The sequence below is a fragment of the Talpa europaea genome (assembly GCF_964194135.1).
Source record: "Talpa europaea genome assembly, chromosome: 14".
Classification (NCBI taxonomy): Eukaryota; Metazoa; Chordata; class Mammalia; order Eulipotyphla; family Talpidae; genus Talpa; species Talpa europaea.
The window spans coordinates 81865200-81884565 of NC_140082.1; the positions used below are offsets into that span (position 1 = coordinate 81865200).

A 19366-nucleotide genomic window follows, 5' to 3' on the forward strand; every position below is an offset into this window, starting at 1 on the left:
CACATATGGCGCAGCAGACCTCTCCTGACTTGCCCGCTGCTGCCCTCAGCAGTGTATTTCAGTCAATTTGCCTGTTCTATTCCCCACTCTGTCTCTGGTGAATCCTCTCACCCCCTACACCTCTGGCCTGCACCCCAGCTCTTGTATGCATAAATAAATAAATCTTTTTAAAAAAAAAATGTATTTTCTGGGTATAGAATTCCAGGTTGGATTCCAAGATCCTTCTTTCCAACACATTTAGGGTACCATTTCAGCGATTAAAAACTTCATTTGCTGCTGTTTAGGATCAGTCAGCAGTCATCTGAATGTAATCTAAGTTTTTCTCTGTCTTTTTTCCCTGCAGTTTCACTCTATCTATACAGAAGACATTTAAAAGAAAAAAAAGTTTTACTCTGTATGGGATTTGCCAGGTTTCTTAAATCCCATCAATCTAAGAAAATTTTGTCATTTTCTCTTCAAATATTGCCTCTGCTCCATTCACATTCTCTCTCTCTACTTCTGGAATGCCAATACAGGCTACAATTTCTAACCAATTCTCCTGTTTTACAGTCAGCCTCTTAGTGCTTTCTAACTCTCCATCTTTTTGTGCCGGTTTCTATCTAATTTCTTCTGTCATTTTAGGCTCTCTCGTCACCTATAGCAAATCTATTTCCAACATATTTACTAATAGTGAAGTTTTTTATTTTTTTTTAAGATTTATGTATTATTTACACAAGCACTGGGTACAGTCAGAAGCGTGGGAGGGTGAGAGAATTCACCAGAGCCAGAGCGGGGAGCAGAACAGGCAGAACGACGAAAGACACTGCTGAGGGGAGCAGCGGGTGGCAGGAGAGGTCTGCATGCCATGTGGGACCCTCACCGGCGGCCGAGGATCAAACCAGCGCTGCAGAGGCTGCAGGCAGCTTTGCAGCCCAGCACTCAACTGCCTTGCCAACAGGGGAGGCCCAAACAGTGAAGTTTTTCAAAATGTTGTATTTTTCATTTCTAGATGTATTCAGTTCTTTTCAAATCCGCTGTCACTTCTGTAATTTCCTATTTCTTGAATAATTTGAAAGTTTGCTTTTTATTAAAACATTGAATATGTTTTATTCGTAATAATTTCATTTATTCATAATAAATTCGTAATAATTTCACCTAAGTAAATTATTACCTAAGTAAAAATTATTATTACCTAATTAAAGTAACAGTATCTGAAATATGTAGGTATTGGTTTCTGCTATTTCTTGCTGCATTTTGTTTATTGTGCATTATTTTTATACTGGTTGTCTTTGTATAATGGGTGCTCATGGTTTTAAAAGGTTATCTAAAGAAGATTTTGAAACCTAAAATAAAGTGAATTTTTCCAAAAAGAACATATTCCCTTCTTCCAGGTACCTGGGGCATGTTTCTTGGGACTTCTTGTATTATGTGACTGTTACGTAACTTGTGATTCCACACAATGCCAGTACTTGTTTTACAAGTTCTCTTCTTACTGTTCTTATTCTCCTCTTCACCCCATTTGATAAGCATAAAAGAAGTCTCTTGCAATCCTTTGATAGTGGAACAAAGCAGTAGATTTCCCTCATCCTGGGATCCTGGTTTGATGTGGGGGTAATCAATTAGATCCAGAACCTAGAAATGTCTTTCCCAATGCCCACAAAGCTTAGTTTTTCAACTGCCTCATGCAGGTGTAGAAATGACTCAGGATAGCCAGAGCTTTCAATACTTCTTCACCTTTTCAGTTCTCTCCTTAACTGTTCTTTGATGCTACAAGTTTTTGTACATTTCATGTAGCGTTTTTAGTTATCTTCAGCTGAATAACTGCTCCAGATAACCTGGCTCAACATTACTAAAACTAAAATAAACCCAGCATTTCTATGGGAAAAATGAACCAAGCATTTTCTGATGAAAACTATTTTTGTTGATGTTTATGCTTTTCTTAAAGTTAAATGTAAGAGTTCCGTATTTTCCAGAGTTCCACCAGTAAGTTCCTCAAAAAGTTAAATACAGAACCACCATACAACCCAGCAAATTTCACTCCTAGTTAGATACCCACGGAAATTAAAACATGGCCACATAAAAACTTGTAGACAACTTCCATAGCAGCAATTTTTCAACAGTGAAAAGATGGAAACAATCTAACTGTTCATCAACTGCTGCATAAACAAAATGCAGTACACATACAAGGGAATGTTATTCAGCCATGGAATGAAGTACTAACACATGCTACAATATGGATGAACCTTGAAAACATTACACTAAATAAAAGAAGCCAGCCACAAAAGACCACATACTGTATAATTCCATTTATATGCTATACCCAGAATAGGCAAATATATAAATACAGCTGGTTAGTGGTTGCCAAGATATGAGGGAAAGGGGAGTTGACAGAGACTACTACTGGATATTAAGTTTTTTAGGTTTGATAAAAATGTTCTGGAATTAGTTGACTACATGAAAAAGAATATACTAAAAATACTGAATTATATAATTTGCAACAGTGAATTTTTGGGGTCGGCGACTTATAATAAAAATAAAGTTAACCTCAGATATTCTTCACTAGCATGTGAAATTGAACACATATTTCAATTATTCATTACTGATAATAATGATATTCAGAGAAATGATTTATAAAGATACCAAGTAACATGAAAGCACTTCTTGTAAGTAATTGGAAGCTATGGGAAAGTTTTGTATGATAATTAATTATCACAATGGAATTTAGACAAACTCAATCCTATATTCAGGTATATTATCAGAGGACAACTATGTGAAACAAAATCAACAGAATCTATGAAAGTAACTTTTCTCTATACTCCAAAAGAAACTATAAAGAAACTACAACTTCTCTAGTACTATATAATTTTCTTTTATATAGCAGCCCTTTATTCAGATGAACATAAGCTGATATTTCTTTAAAAAAAAAACAAAACCACTTTAGGATAAAACAATACAGTCTGCTCTGCTCTACAATAATGTATTTTGGAATACAAAGTAGCTCATATGCTAAATGTAAATAGGGAATGATATATATCAAAAAAGTCACTTTGGTTCACTGGTCACTTTTAATAAGCAAGCAGAGCTAGGAAAGTAGAGACAAAATTATTACCTTTAGCAGAAAAGGAGAAATTCCTCCTGACAGCAGGAGTATCTATAAGAAAATTTTAAATGAGGGCTTCAGAGGATACTCCCAGCCTTGTTGCATGTGGTATACTATTTCCCATGCCCACTTAATGGCGTTGCCCTGTTCCTTCCCCCGTCCCCAAGTTCATTGCTACACCAACACCGAAGTGTCCTAAGACCCTAATTCAAGTGTCACTGGTACTTCTAGTCAAGTAGCATCGCATATAGAGAGATTGATTAAAGTGAGGACTTAGGCTGTGTTGTAAAGACTACAATAGATTGACACATGCCTTTTCTTAGTTGATACATAGAAAATTTAAGAACTATTTGTTAAGAAAGGAAATGTTTAGAATGTTAATATGATCAAATATTATTTCGTAAGTAATCTTTGTAATAACTCTAATGTAGCAATTTTAATGAAAATATTTTACTTAAAATCACTATTATTTATCATACAAAAATCACTAAATGACCAAAATTACTGTGAAAGGGAGTTTATATGTTATAAAATGGCTTATACTTCATTTAGTTGATAACTAAAGGTCATGGCAACATATGACAAAACTAAAAATTAATGTACTGCGGAGAGCAGTTTTGCTATTTAAAATTAAAACAAAATACCTTTAAAAATATAATTTATCTGCCTCTCAGAAATAGGAAATGGGAATAAATACCCTTATTTTAAAAACCAGTTTCGGGCCTCCCCTGGTGGCGCAGCGGTTGAGCACTGGGTGGCAAGGCTGCCCGCAGCCTCTGCAGCACCAGTTCCTCCCCCGGCCGCCAGCGAGAGGGTCCCTCCCACCCAAAATAAATAAATAAATAAATAAATAAATAAATAAATAAATAAATAAATAAATAAATAAACAAACAAAGCAAAAAATCAACAAACCAGTTTCAATCAGGTCTTTCAATTGTTCACAACCAGGAAGTCTAAGCAATATGAAATAGTTTTCAAAATTTTTTCACCATACATTATTCTATAATTTGACTACCTGTCGGACACAGCTTTTCTTTCATGTGTCTTCAAAATCTTCAAAATGTGTGGGTCTCCCTGGTGGCACAAGGGGTTAAGACGCAACCTATGAAGCTGTCTGCTGCCTCTGCAGCACGAGTTGGATCCCTGCCAGGGAGTAACCCACATGGTGCAGCAGAACTCTCCTGTCTCGCCCACTGCTTCCCTTAAGCAGTGTATTTCGGTGTATTTGCCTTTTCTGCTCCCCACTCTGTCTCTGGTGAATCCTATCACCCCCTTCACCTCTGGCCTGTACCCCAGCTCTTGTATGCATAAATATTAAAAAAAAATCTTCAAAATGTATCTTCAAAATATCTCAAGTGGCCCCTCATTCTGGCCATGTTCTACTTAGGCAGAGCCAAAATCCTAGGAACTCTTATCAGTGGTCCCCCAGTATCTTTCATTTTAGATTAATGAAACCTATCTTTTCAAATCTAACCTGACAAAGTTATTCATGTCAATTAAATTCACTGCTGTCCCTGCACCTTCTCATTCATTCATTTGCACACCCAGCTACATTCCATTCACCCTCCCAACATCTACCTCTTTGACCTTCTCTCTCATTCCCTCCTCCTAACTTCAGAGATCTCAGTTTGGTTATCAGTCTGCTAGTTTGTAACTGTTTTGGCTTATCAGTTCACCTGCTTTGAGTCCTCATTTTACTCATTTATGTGAAAATGACCAATATTTGCTTTGCTTTTCTGACTCTTTTGCTACACATAATTTCTTTAAGCTCCTTCTAGTTTGCTCTAAACAGCAACATTTCATCTCTCCTTATAGTTGAACCATATTCCATTGTATGGATATAATCCTCCTTCAGCTATCACTTAGGTTGTTTCCAATTTTAGTTATTGTACAAAATAATGCTACAATAAAGTTGTGGAGCATATCATTTTTTCGGCTGATGGCTTCGTATTTTTCAGGTGGCTACCCCAAAATAGACTGCTAGATCATATGGTATATTCATGTTAAGATTATTAAGGTAGGTTCACACCACTTTCAAAAATGGCTGCACAAGTTTACATTTCCACCAACAATGGTGCAAGGTTCTTTTTTCTCCACATCCTCTCCAGCACTTGTTAATGATGTCTTTTTAATGTATGCTAACCTCTCAGGTGTAAGATGATGTATCACTGTCGTTCTGACTTGCAGTTCCCTTGTTAAAAGTGATGATGATTAGAATTTTTCCATATATCTGTTGGTCTTCTGTATATCTTCTTTGGTAAAGCCCCTTTTCATATCTGCTGTCCATTTTTTGATTGAGTTACTTGTGATGTTAAGTTGGTTGGTCCTTTGTATACCTGGCATACTAACCCATTATGGGTTGTGCGATATCTAAATATTTTTGCCCATTCAATACAATGCCCTTTTAATATTTTCTTTCGTAGTAAAGTTTTTTAACTTGAGGCAGTCTTAATTATTTTTGCTTTCATTTCCCTTACTTTAGAGATTCAGTTTCCAAAGACATACCTATCTCTGAAGTCAGGAAACATATTCCCAGTGCTTTCATCTATGTATTTTATTGTTGTAGGTCTTATATCAAAGGTTTTATTCCATTTTGAACTTATTTTTGTGCATGGAGTTAAAGCATGCCCAACTTCATTCTCTTACATGTGGCGTCCAATTTTACCAGCACGATTTGTTAAAAAGACTCTGGCTTTCTCTATTGTATGGCCATGGCTCCTTTGTCACAAATCAGGTATTGAGACATGTGTGGCTTTATTTCTGGGCTTTCAATTATGTTTCATTGATCTGTGTATCTAGTTTAAGGGTATAATGGTATTACACTGTTTTTATGGTATTCACAGTACCATGTTGTTTTAATTATTGTTATTTTATAGTCTAAAGTCAGTAACATCACGGCTCAAATTTCTAAAAATTTAACTATGAAAATGTGGAAAACAGCAATAATATTTTAATTATACTATAGGATAATCCTATGTGAAAACTGGTGGCATAAAAAAGCAAGATGAATTATAAAATTCCTGTACAAATACTAGTTGCTTTTCTAAGCTCTTATTTCCAGAACATAAATATTTCTGAGGTTTTTCAAGACAAATTCGGGAAATTACAACTCAAGTCCATAAATGATCACAAAATAATAAACCAGCTACATCAAAGTGAAATTTCTATTTTAAAAAAATGCATGACAGAACAGTATCTCTACTGAATTAGTAATAGGTAAATCCCAATATGAATAATCAAACTTTGGCTTATTCTCTAAGGCTCAAGCACTTAAAATGTTATTGCTAAGTCATTAACATTTTAAAAACATTTAAAAAGTTTACTGCTTATAAATAAAAAGAAAAACTACAAGAAAAATTTTTTGAGTAAAGAAACATAATCAATCTATTCATACGACTGGGTTGTCAGAAAAGTGATGATATATTTTTTCTGTGCTTTTTAAGCAAAAATGTGTCATGACTTTTCCGACAACCCAATATTTTTCATAGAACATTCTTTAATACCCTTAGGAAACACAAGCATCAAAGCACACACTGAAAGGTGTGAATCAACCCACTACACAAAAACCTAGAAAATTATAAGGTATGTTGACTTTTCCAAATTATAACAAGTCCATTCCCCCATATAGAATTGTTTATAGGTACAGTATTAATTGCAACTATAAAGTTTAAAATATAATTAAGATAAATCTATTTTTTTTAATAGAGGCATGTTTTATTTATTTATTTGTTTGTTTGTTCTGTCTACACATGCACTGGGTACAGTCAGAAGCGCGGGAGGGTGAGAGAATTCACCAGAGCCAGAGTGGGGAGCAGAGCAGGCAGAAGGACCGAAGTACACTGCTGAGGGGAGCAGCGGGCGGCAGGAAAGGTCTGCGCGCCATGTGGGACCCTCCTCCAGTGGCCGGGGAGCAGCCGGGGATCGAACCGGTGCTGCAGAGGCTGCGGGCAGCTTCGCAACCCAGCGCTCAACCGCTGCGCCACCGGGGAGGCCCAAGATAAATCTATTTTAATCTCTCTTTCTTTAGACTCCAGATCCCTAAATGAAGTCTGAGAACTGGCTCAGGAAAGTTAACTTCAAAATAAATAAATAAATACACACACAGACACACACACACACACACACAATCATTTAGACTATAAATCTCACTTTATAGGCATACAGAGAACATTGTTAATTATGGTTAGTACCAAACATCTCATCTTTCTAATGAGTTTCTAGTGCTAACAGCAGTGAAATATTTATATGCCAAATGACATGGGGTAGAAAACATCAAAATCTTGGGACTCTAAATGTCTTAAACTGATATTGAATTATATTCAACCAATGGACTTCTGTAGTAGGAAAATAAAGTAGCCAACATATCTAACATGCTGTTAGGAAAACAACAGAAATGTTACCACTGTAACCCTACTGCCCAGCACAATGCCTGGCACATAGCATGAAATAAATGAGTACAACAAATACTCAGTACTTTTACCCTTTTTCTTTAATCCCTTTCAAAAAAGGTAATGTAATTCTAATACAATTTATAGGCTGGGAACTGCAAGATAGCCATTAAAACCTAAACAGTATTATAGTAAGCTCTTTTAATAGGTACCCAAACTTTCAGGAGAAAGTTAAAGACCTTGGACTCCTCTTTGGGGTCCAGTTTCCTTTTAAGCTTAGCTAGGTTCCACTCTACACACTATACTATACTACAGCTATATTTAATTGATTTTCATTCCATAAAGTAACTGCTGTGACTTTTTTTTTTTAATGCGGAAACCTTTTTTCTACCCTTTTTCTTATCCAATCCAATTCTTTAAAGGACTCAGGTGACAGTGTCACCTCTAAAGGAAGTTTTCTCTGACCACTCTCCTAATTCTTGTTATGTTCTATCTCTCACTACTTAAAAATTTGACCAATATGCCAAGGAAAAGAAGAACAAGTTATCTGACTCTTAAAACTAAAACATTCAATTGCTGACATACAGGCACATAAAAAGGACATAGGGTATCCATCAATAATCACAAGAAATACATTACAAAATGTGCACTATATTACAAAGTAAAATTTTTAAACCTTTCCCCATAAATTCCTGTTTATGTATCAACAACATCAATCTCTGATGAAGGAAAATCTGACCTCAAGAAAATAAAAATCACACGTAGAGATGCAGAATCCCTTGTAACAAGCACATAAATGAAAAGCAGTAATTGCATGATAAATAATATTCAAATACATAGCAAAATAAAAAGAGTCAAACTGAAACTGAAAGGGCTACAGTGATTGCTGTGTGAGGTGATGGTGCAGGAGGTGGGAAAAGGAAGAGGGCCATGAGGATTGCGTGCCTCACCCTGTGGGTCACCATCCTGCTGCTTCAGGTTCTGTTAGGAATAAAAGAGCAGGGCAGGGGGCTGGCGGTGGAGGTAAGCTTTGTCTTGTCTTCAGATGCCTCATTATTTTTTCCCTTTCCCTGCTGCTCCACTGCAGCCCTGTAAAACATTAGGCAAGCCTCTTAAATACTCCCTGTCTGTTCCATTCCTCATCTGTAACATGGGCAGAAAAAACTAATTGGCTCAAAAAGGCTCTATGAGAACATTTATAATACTGTGAGAAAACCTAAGCATAATCACACCTCCAATTCTGTAAGGTCATCCCTAAAAGATCTCAGGAGACCAAAGTCATTTATAATTTTCTGCTCAGTTTTGGAACCGGAGTCCATCTCCCACACCTCCCATTAAACCCCCTACAACACCCGAAGGATTCAACTAGACAGGACTAAATTGAAAGTAGTCCATAGAAATGTATTCCTGACTTTTCAATCACACCAATATTACTATACAGTTTTGAATACTTTTTAGAGGGTTTAAAAATTTGTGTTGGCTCACTGCTAGAAACTATTTCAAAGAATATCCTTGGGAATAAAAAGTAAGTTGGATAACTACAGCCAAGAGATTTCATGTTACTTTGAATCTTTGGTGTCAAGAGAACTTGAGACAAGTTAGTTCAAGTGAATACAAGATTGCTGAGGTTTCATCTCAAAAGTTTCTGATTAATAGATATGGAGTAGAGTCCAATACTTGCATTACTAGCAAATTCTCTGGGTGAGGCTGATGCTGCTCATTTTAGATAATGTCTTCCTTATATTATCACTTTACCAGCTGTTCTTATTTAATAATTGACAGATTTGTCTTATACTGATTCTCTATCTTCTTTAAGATATTATTCCCAAATTCCTTTGTAATTTGAAAGCAGGAATTATTGTTAAAAAAATGACTTTCAGGCCTCCCCTGGTGGCAACAGGCGGTTGAGCACAGCACTGTGAAGCTGTCCGCAACCTCCACAGTGTGGGTTTGAACCCGGCCGGCCGGCAAGATACCCACATGGCACTGCCGACCTCTCCTGTCTTGCCCGATGGTCCCCTCCTTAGCAGTGTATTTCATTCAGCCTGCCTGTTCTGTTCCCCACTCTGTCTCTGGCGAATCCTCTCACCCTCCCGCACATATGGCCTGTACCCTATTCTTGTATAAATTTCCTCAACTTACTGTCAAATGGGGACAGTAAGAAGGGTTCAATAAGACAATATAAATTAAAGGTTGTAGAGGAATAGCAGATCATATTAAGTATTTAAATATTATTAGTCTTATTTCAATTATCTACACAAATTTTCTAATTGGTATTGAGGAAAGACTTACTTGTGTTTGCTACATCTTATACATTACTGGCATGTACATAAAACTTTATTTTTTTATTGCTGAAATATTTCCGGTCCAAAGGATTCAGTGAGTTCAAGAGCAAAAGTGTGTGTGGGGGAGGAGGAGGAGTAGAAGGTGAGCCGGCAGAGTGTGAAGAAGGTAGGGGAGGGGTTAACCCAAATTCTAATTCCAGTCTTGTTAGTAAATTGCTACCCTGCTCTACGCAATCACTGAATACAAGTTTCAATTTCTATTTCTGAAAATGCTTATTTCGAATAGGAAGATCAAATAGGGTAATGTAAGTGGAATTTTTCTTAAGTACTGTAGTATTCCTATAGTGAAGAAAACACTTCCGTATGGGACTCTGTCCCAAGACAGCAACAAGAGAGTGAATGGCCAAGGCCCCTGTATTTACATCCTTATATGACAGTATAGCGATTAGAATGGCCACACAAGCTATTTATTTCCCAGTGCCACCAAATCATGGCTATTTTAAAAGTATTTTGAGGCGCATTTAATGCTTCAAATATTTTACTGCAAAGTAAGGGGGAAAAAATGTGGATACAAAAGTAATCTCAGTTGTTTATTGTGTAGCGGCAACTAAAACCCTCACTTCATGCCTTCAGTGTCATTTTCATTTTGATGCAAAGCTCTTCTATTGGGTCTAGGACAAGTTTTTATGTAGCACTTGATGTGTATGAACAATGACAAGCCCCTGGATTGGTGATTTCCATCTCTAGTTTCTAATACTGTGGGTTACACCTACTGTTCTTATAAAATTGCATAACATAGTTAATTTTTTAAATCTTAATTTACTGAAAGAAAATTATGGTGTTGTAAATTTTCTAGGTACATTTCAATTAAATTACCACTCTCTATAGGACCAAACAAATCTGCCACCTATTCTTTTCACCAATGATGAATATCATAAAAAGATAAAGAATGTCTTTGATGACATTCTTTGCAACATGTCTCCTTATAAAATATAGGAAATAAAGTAATAAAACTCATTTTTGTAAGGAATATACTTCTGAAAAGCAGAATATAAAGATTTTCAAATAAGACATCATTTTAAGCACAGCAGTGATATTCTCCATTTCAAAGAAACCCAATTATGATAAGCCTTTATAAAGTTTACCCTGAAAATCTCCTAATTGTTAAATGTGTGAATTTCCATTTTCATATACTTAGCTTTCTCATACAGACGGCATATGCATTCTAAAAGACACTGCAAATCTTATCTCAAATACCTAAATACAATTTAAAATATGTACATGCTGTTGATATTTTAAAAGCTACATAGAAATAATTCCTCACATTTTTATCAACAATCAAATGTTAAAAACTATTTAAAATTTTAACAATTTAAAATATTTAAATTGTTTTAAAACACAGGTAATTGATTTAAAATATAGGTAATATGAAACAAGGAAGAGTAAAGGTAAAATACTATTCTACAGATAGGTATCCTATAACAATAGTTAAATAAAATTAAAAGGTAGAGAAATGTGTGTACCAAGTTATCGTCTGTTTGTGATCACAGTGTTTAATCACCAACTACTTTTATTCTATTTATTCAGTGCTCCCAAAAAAAGGCTAAATCTAATTCCACAGGCATAACACACGTGAACCCTCATGCCACGGACTAAGCAGGTGTGGTTACCACCACAAGACTATTAAAAAGCACACCCATTCATCCTACTTTCCTTCATAGAAGAGCTTATGTGTAGGATACATAAGAAGAGAAATACATCTACAGAAGACTTCATTTTAATATACTCAAGATTCTGTCTTAAGAGGCCTTATGAAAGTTGTTTACAAATTTTTCAGTTAATTTTAATATTGGTCATACGCATAAAGAAACTCCAAAATAGATCACTTATAGCTATTTACGCCTCATGTATTACTAATGAATTCAGCCAGATGAGACGGCAAAAGAGTCCATCACATCAATTTGTCTTAAGTTTATAGATACAAAATTTTCAGTTGATAAAATTTGTATTATCTCCATGATTTACAAAAACGAATATTCTTGGGGCTTGAAATCACTAACATTATTTTTGCTGAGTCCATGGCACACAAGAGTGCCTCAAATATTATTGTCAAACGAACAAATGACATTAAAAAGTCTGCTTCCAATTACAACTGTTTGGGGGGAAAACTGTGAAAAAGGGAAAAATACTTGCAATGGTATTCTAAAAATATCCATAAAGGAAATATTTATAAAGTACTTAGAAATCTTTTGGCCCAAAAGGAGTTCTATATAAGTGCTTGTCATTAGTGTTATCATGTAAATCTACTTTGGTTCACAACAATCTTTGTAGCTGCATTAGTATAACTCAGTAAGTCATTAAGTCACTGGTAAAAAGAATTCAAATATGTAAGCATCAATAGTAAGGATGTAATTACCATCACCTATTTTATATGTGGGGGAAAAAACATATCTTACAAATGAATCAACATTTTCCTTCAATGATGGTTAACCCAGTAAGACTTTAACACACAAGAAAGGTGAATTAAATCTTAAGAGTTATCCTACATCCTCCATTAAAACAAAATAATCCCTTATAGTTCAGTATGTCTTTTATCCAGTGTATTTATATAATTCAGAACTTTGTAAAGAACTACTGTGAGTCATTTCCACATATAGCTAATAAATTTAATGAAAAAGAAAACATCAAAATCCTAAGTGATAACAGAGCTATGAAAATTTCCCTTCTTATTGAAGCAGATTTTAATATAGGAGAATGCTAAAAAAATGTTTGGGATTTACTCTTACACTTTGGTTGCTGACCACAAAAGAGTTCGTGAAGACTGAGGTAGTTTGAAAATTCTGTGAGTATTAAAACAGACTATAGTTTTCATTCTCTAAGGAAGAATGCTTTGGGCTATGTGAAGTACCCTCAACTTCCAGGGACTAAAAACAACTGCTGCGATGAAAGAGCAGAGTAGTTAGGGTTAAGGAGGTGGCCATCTTCTATCATGAAACTAGCGAGAATACCTACTTGTTGACAGTATTAATGTCAGCTACATTTCTCTGCCTCACTTAAGGCAGTGGAATTGTGAAAAAACATACATATTTTTAAAATAACATGTCATTTTTAAATACGCTAGGAACATTCTCTATTTCAAGGAAATCCAATTGTGAAATCTCTTCTAAAGGTTAACTGAATGACGATCCCCTAATTTACTGAAGTATGATTAAAAACTTTATTAAGATGAATATAAAACTAAAGTTTACTAGTTTGTGTTGCATGTAAGTGGTAAAATAAACCATAAATGCTAAATAATATAAAAAAAGTGATATAAACATAACTGGGTAAAAGGGTTTGGCTAACCATGTAAGCATGTAATTCAACTGGAATGAAAAAAAAACCCCACAAAATCAAAACCTTCCAGTACATTTCAGGGAGGTTCACAACAGTGAGCCCTTTAATTAAAACTGCAGGCAAATTAAGTAACAGGGATGAGCGATGGCTGCAATTACGCTATCCTTTTACTTCACATTTCAAATAATGGATGAATTGCTAAAAGATAAATAGATTTTTTTAAAACAAATAGCAAAAATTTTATAATAACAATCTAAATCAATTACTGTCCAAAAAGGAATGTGTAGTTCTCTTTAAGGCAAAGAAACATGGGGGAAATTGTAAATGAATTTTCAGAACTGTAACAATCCGTGGAGATAAATAAATTCGTTTTCTACACAATAAAGTCAAAGCACCTTTCTCTAGATTTTAATCTCAAATATATGAATAAAATTTACATTGGACTTCATTTCTTCTGTTAAAATTAGCTATGCATCATGTCACGTGGTTTCAGTACTTTCACCAAGGAAATCCTAATACACTGAAACATTTTCTAATATTAGAAAACTAAGCCAAAGTATGTTTCTTTTTAAGTAAGTAAATCTTAGCGTTACCCTACATCCTCCATCAAAACAAAATAATCCCTTATATTCAGTATGTCTGAAAAATCCCTGTTTTACATTAAAATAAACACTAAATATTAAAAAAAGACAAATATGAAACTAATTAAAATGTTACTAGATATATATGCTGAAATCTTTGTAAGATTTTGCAATGAGAAAATTAATAGGGAAAGTATACTTATTTTCCTTTGTGAACTATTTTTATTTTTGCATAGAATAACTGGGGTGTAGGCCAGAGGTGCGGGGTGGTGAGAGGATTCACCAGAGACAGAGTGGGGAGCAGAACAGGCAGAGTTACTGAAATACACTGCTGAGGGGAGCAGTGGGTGAGACAGGAGAGGTCTGCTGCACCACATGTGGGTCAGCTCCGTGGCCAGGGATTGAGCAAAGGCCATAGTGGCGATAATGCTGAGACTTAATCCCTAGGCCCTGGTTTTCCTTTTTGAAGATTTTGTTTTAAAACACTATTTCTACATAGATGAATCTGCTCTAAATATTTCCTTATCCTTATTTTTAACTTAATTAGGTTGAGAGAACTACAAGAGATAGTGAAAGGCAGCAGATTGAAAAAAGAGAAAACATATCCTCCCCTCACTACAAAAGCACTATTAACACAACATAAATACTATTTACATCATTTCCTTCCATTTCTTTAATGTTCCGAGGTGTAGGTAGTCAGTGACATAGTGAAATGATTAACTCATTAAAACTAACTTCTGTCCAAAATGACAGTTTCTTACCATCTTAATTTTAAAAACTCATACAAGTAATAGATGAAATGTTAGATTTTACTGGTACACAGGGTACAACAGTCCAGTTGGTTTTTCTGAATGAAAAGAATGTTTATAACATAAGTGGGTGGACATCATATAGTGATAACTAGATCCTTCTAAGAAATAATTTACAGAAAAGACATATCTATAACTAATTTCTGCTTTGTATGTAAAATGCAATCTGCAGGTTAAATTGCTAAATGGAAGATTTAATTCTTGCTTGTAATTCCAGCATTACTAGATATGCGCGTTACCTCAACAATATCCGAGTTGGTTCTGCTTTCGTGAGGTTCATTATATTCTGTATACTTGAGAAGGACTTTGTCCATATCAGTGCTGGCGTACTGGAACAGTTTGTTAGAGCTGTTGAAAATGATGAGTGCTATTTCACAGTCACAGAGCACACTAAGTTCATAGGCTTTCTTCATCAAGCCAAACTTTCTCTTTGTAAAGGTGACCTAGACAACCAAAAAAAAGGTGTATTTTTATTAAAAGCATTAGTAGTACCTGAATAGAGGCTACCTGAAGATTAACTCCTTTTTTAATATTGGGGCCGGGTTTCAACAACAGAAATAATCCCCGGTCCCACGCTCCACGTGAGCATCTTCTTTCCTCTCCTTGCTGGAGGCCTACATTTACCTCACATCTCTACCAGCTCTGAGAACAGAATCTTTAGGCAGTATTCCCTTATCCTTGACTGCACCCCACTGCATAAGATGAAGAACCAAAGCAGGAGACAGCTGATCAGTGTTATCATTCATCTTAAAGTTACCATTGGAAACCGCAAGTCCCACTCCCAAGTAACTCATCGTCATTCAAACTTTAATCCTTAAACAACTAACCATATCCATAAATCTAACTCACATTTGTCCTCCCTCCAAAGCCCTTCTATTGCATTCACTGAAATTCAGTCTATGATCAACAAATTCCCCAACATCCTCAAATTCTTCTCTCAATATTTCTTTCTCTAAATGAAACTCTCAATTAGAGACCAACTCTTGTTTGTTTTCAAGTATCACCACCCCTATACTCAAGGCCCTGAAGCCATCTCCTTTTTTTTGCTTCCTATTTTCTCTTCCAAATTATTTTTCTTTCCATTCCCTTCAAAAGCCCCAGATATTTTGAAGATTATACCATGAATTACACGACCCAATGATCCCCTTTGTGATGGACACCAAATGGCTCTGGTCACTCTCCTTCATGGACTGATAAATGTATTCTCTTTCTAGCCCTACTCTTATCTCTGCTGACTTCAGCACCTGCAAAACAAACAAACAAACAAACAAAAAAAACTGCCTATACCTTGGCCAGTTCTTTTATGTCCCACCCTTCAAATGATCAGCTTCCATCAGACATCAATCACCCATTCCTGCTGTTACACCTTTAACTCTGCAATCAACTATAGTCATATCACCTCCAAATCTCAATTCATGCATTCCACTTTGTCTCCTCTTCAGCTCTATTTTGTATTACCTCTCCAGAAATTCTTCAACTTTTTAAGCAAGTCCTCCAATCCACATGACTCACCACTTCATTACTATCTATTCTCAAGTCCTTTCTCCCCTCTTTAAATTCCATGATCTACTACTCTCTTACAAACATATTAAGACCTTTACCCTTTCATCATCAACAAGTTTGTCCAGGGCCTGATCCCCTATATATACACTCAATCATCCCTGTCATCTTTATGCAAGTAGTTTATAATTCCTAGGAACAGGAACTAACACACACACGCAGTTTCTAACCTAGTCTAATTCTCTTGCCCCAGTTTTCATATTCACACCACTGTAACTCACACCACACCACTATAACCAACAACAACATTATTTTTCAAGAGCATATGGATTACTTAACCAAAATGACAAAAAGCTGGGTCCTAACATGTTTCAACATTTCACATGACACAATCAAAATCAAGCTAAAAATCATTAACTAAAAATCATTAACTTTAATAACAAAAATCTCCAATTTCTTAGAAATCAAGCAACAGATTCCAGCAAATCATGGGTTAAAGAAGAAATTTCAGTATAAATTTGAAAATATTTTCAATAGGAAAATGACAAAATACTAAAACTTGTGAGACACAGTTAAATCAATGTGTCTCACATTCACGTTTTCCCTTATAGGGAAAAAATTAGTGCTATATAAATTTGTCAGGGGAAAAGAGGAAAGCTGTGTCAATGATTTAAGCTTCCATCTGAAGATATGTAAAAGAACCACTGTCCAAAAGCTATCCAGGAAGATAGTATCAAGAAAAAAACAGAATTAATGCAATTTAAAACAACTATACAATAAAGACTAAAGTTCCTTCTTTGAAAGGGTTAATAAAACTCTCAGCAGGACCAATCAACTAGGAAAAAAAAACCCACAAGGAAACACATATACTACACAAACTTCTCTAGAGAACATATCCCAACTTAATTTATAAGTGAAATACACCTTGTCATAACCTAACAATGATATAAGAAAAAAAAAATTCCAGACGAGGGCATCCCTGGTGGCGCAGGGTTTGTTTAAGTCTCAGAGCTATCAAGCCATCACCAGCCACTGCAGCATGTATTCAACCCCTGGCCAGGGAGCTGACCCCCATGGTGCAGCAGACCTCTCCTGCCTCACCCAATGCTCTCCTCAGCAATGTATTTCAGCAGATCCACCTGTTTTGCTCCCCATTCTGTCTCTCACACACCCCCATACCTCGGGCTTGTAACCTACTTTTTTTTAATATTTTATTTTATAAAATTCTTACATCATTTTTCATCTTTGCACAATGTATGCATTTTCATTTTGGTTATACTCCCCATACAATTGCACCCCCCCCTTATTTTGACTCTAGTCCTTCCTCTCCCTGACCCTCCCCTCCGCCCCGTAGTGTGTCTCTGGTTTATAGTTGCTTGTTGATTTTGATTTTTACTTTGTATTAATTAGTCTTTTTCCTGGTCTCTTATATTTAGGTTTTCTAAATTCCTGCTATGAGTGAGACCATCCAGTATTTTTCTTTTTCTTTCTGGCTTATTTCGCTGAGCATGATCCCTTCTAGCTCCATCCATGTTGCTGCAAACTGCATTACACCCCACTTCTTGTATGCATAAATAAAAATAAATCTTTAAAAAAAATTCCAGACCAATCTCACAAATAATTTATGCAATAATATAATATAATAAAATAAAATAAGAATTTTTAAAAGAAAATAATCTATCACTGTTCAAAAGACTTTCTTCAATCCAGTTTACCAGCAGGTCTAATTATTCCTACTAACATATCTACCAGCTGCTCAGTTAAGTTTTGTCTCCAATTAAATCAGTATTACCAGGTGCACAACTACTCAAATTCTGCAGATCTTCAGTATTGTTTTTGGAATTTTTCCTGATATGCAACCTACCCAGAGTAGTATTTTTTTCTATATATGGGTTTAAGCTGTAATTCATTTATAATAATGTATATAATTATTTTTCCTTCTTCTCTCTAAACCAACAAGTTGACTTTCTCAAAGGGCTAGAGAGTAAAGATTTTATTTAGACCTATTGGTCATACAGTTTCTGTGGCAACTAATCAACTATACTGTTGTAATGTAAAAGCAGCTATAGACTATCCATTAAAAAATTAGCATGGACTACTCTAATAAAGCTTTATTTGAAAAAACAGGCAGTCAGCCCTAAAACCATAGTTTGCCAATCCTGTTCTATATTCTTCCAATTTCTGGTGTCCACATGTCAGTAGTATTATAATAATCCTAAATTTATAGAGGTTCACTGGCATTGGCACTGAATATAAGTTCACCGCATTTTATTAATTACAGCTGAGTATTATACATAAATGTTTTATAAATATTTATAATAAAGAGTTGCAAAAAAAAAATCAGTGTTTACTGCTTAAGCAAAAAATTTAACCCACTAGAATACATTTACTAACAAGTGCAGTTATATATTACCTAAATTATGAAAGAGGTAATAACTTAAAACAATGATCAATATACAGAAAACCAGCAAATATAATCAAATGTATAAAAGATAAATCTATATAATGAATAGTAGTGACAGTACTGCAATGATTTTACTTTCCATCTTTTGCCTATATTTTCTATAATTAACATTTGTGAAGTCTGTAATGATGGGGAAAAGGAATTCGTGAAAAGATACAGGAAAAAATGCCAAAAGTTTGTGATTGTTAATATTTTTTCACAGTTTTGGAAATAAAAAATTTAGACTTGAAATTAAGAAAGACTTAGCCATTCTATACTATGTTCCTCTTAAAAAATTTACATTAAATAGGTACATTAAAAATTTTGTTTACCTGTCGGTTCCTTTCATCCATTATGCGTGTGATTTGTATTTTCTTCCGCCCCATTTTCAGTTACCTTTCCTTCCTTATATTCCAAAAATTTGATTCAGAAATTAATTTTCTTCAATACCCTAATGCATCGTACACAGTTTTGAGTATTTCGGCTTTTAGTCCAAGGGTTACAGCTGAAAATATTCTGTAAGATGTAAAAGAAAACACAAATTAGAAAATTTTAAATTCCATAAATCTGCAAAGCATGATAGTATTATACAAGTTTCAGACCTATGCTGCACACAGCATAATTGACATTTCTGGTTATAGAAAATTAACAAGTTGAAGCTTTTCAATTTTACCTCTAAAACACCTCATGATAATTTTCATGCCTCTAGTTCTGGCAATTATAACCTTTGAGTTTTTCTGAATTCATACAATAACAGTAAGAACAAGAGCCAATACTGAGATTTTTCTATGTGCCAGGCACTTTTTGAAGTACCTGATATGAACTAATTCACTCCTAATTGTAATCTTAAAGTTGTTTATGATTATCATTTCCATTTTATTAATAGGGGTACCTTACCGAGCACAGAGATATTAAAAGATGGGTCCAAGGTCAGTAAGAGAGGGG

At 35.0% G+C, this 19366-nt stretch overlaps 1 protein-coding gene across 14 annotated transcripts in view; it reads right to left on the minus strand.

Moving 5' to 3' along the window:
- Positions 1 to 19003, minus strand: part of MEF2A (myocyte enhancer factor 2A) — a gene marked incomplete at its 3' end in the record, with an annotated part of 53045 nt that extends 34042 nt beyond the window's left edge. For 8 of the 14 annotated variants that reach the window (XM_084253733.1, XM_084253730.1, XM_084253732.1 and 5 more), the window contains exons 1-2: positions 18754 to 19003; positions 14718 to 14921 (exon numbers count right to left, since the gene is read on the minus strand). In XM_084253733.1, the coding sequence (XP_084109859.1) occupies positions 14718 to 14921; positions 18754 to 18807 (258 nt within the window). In that variant the 5' untranslated portion in view covers positions 18808 to 19003. The remainder of the gene's footprint in view (positions 1 to 14717; positions 14922 to 18753) is intronic. The other 6 variants (XM_084253728.1, XM_084253727.1, XM_084253724.1 and 3 more) reach the window with 1 other exon arrangement.
- Positions 19004 to 19366: the final 363 nt, after the last annotated feature.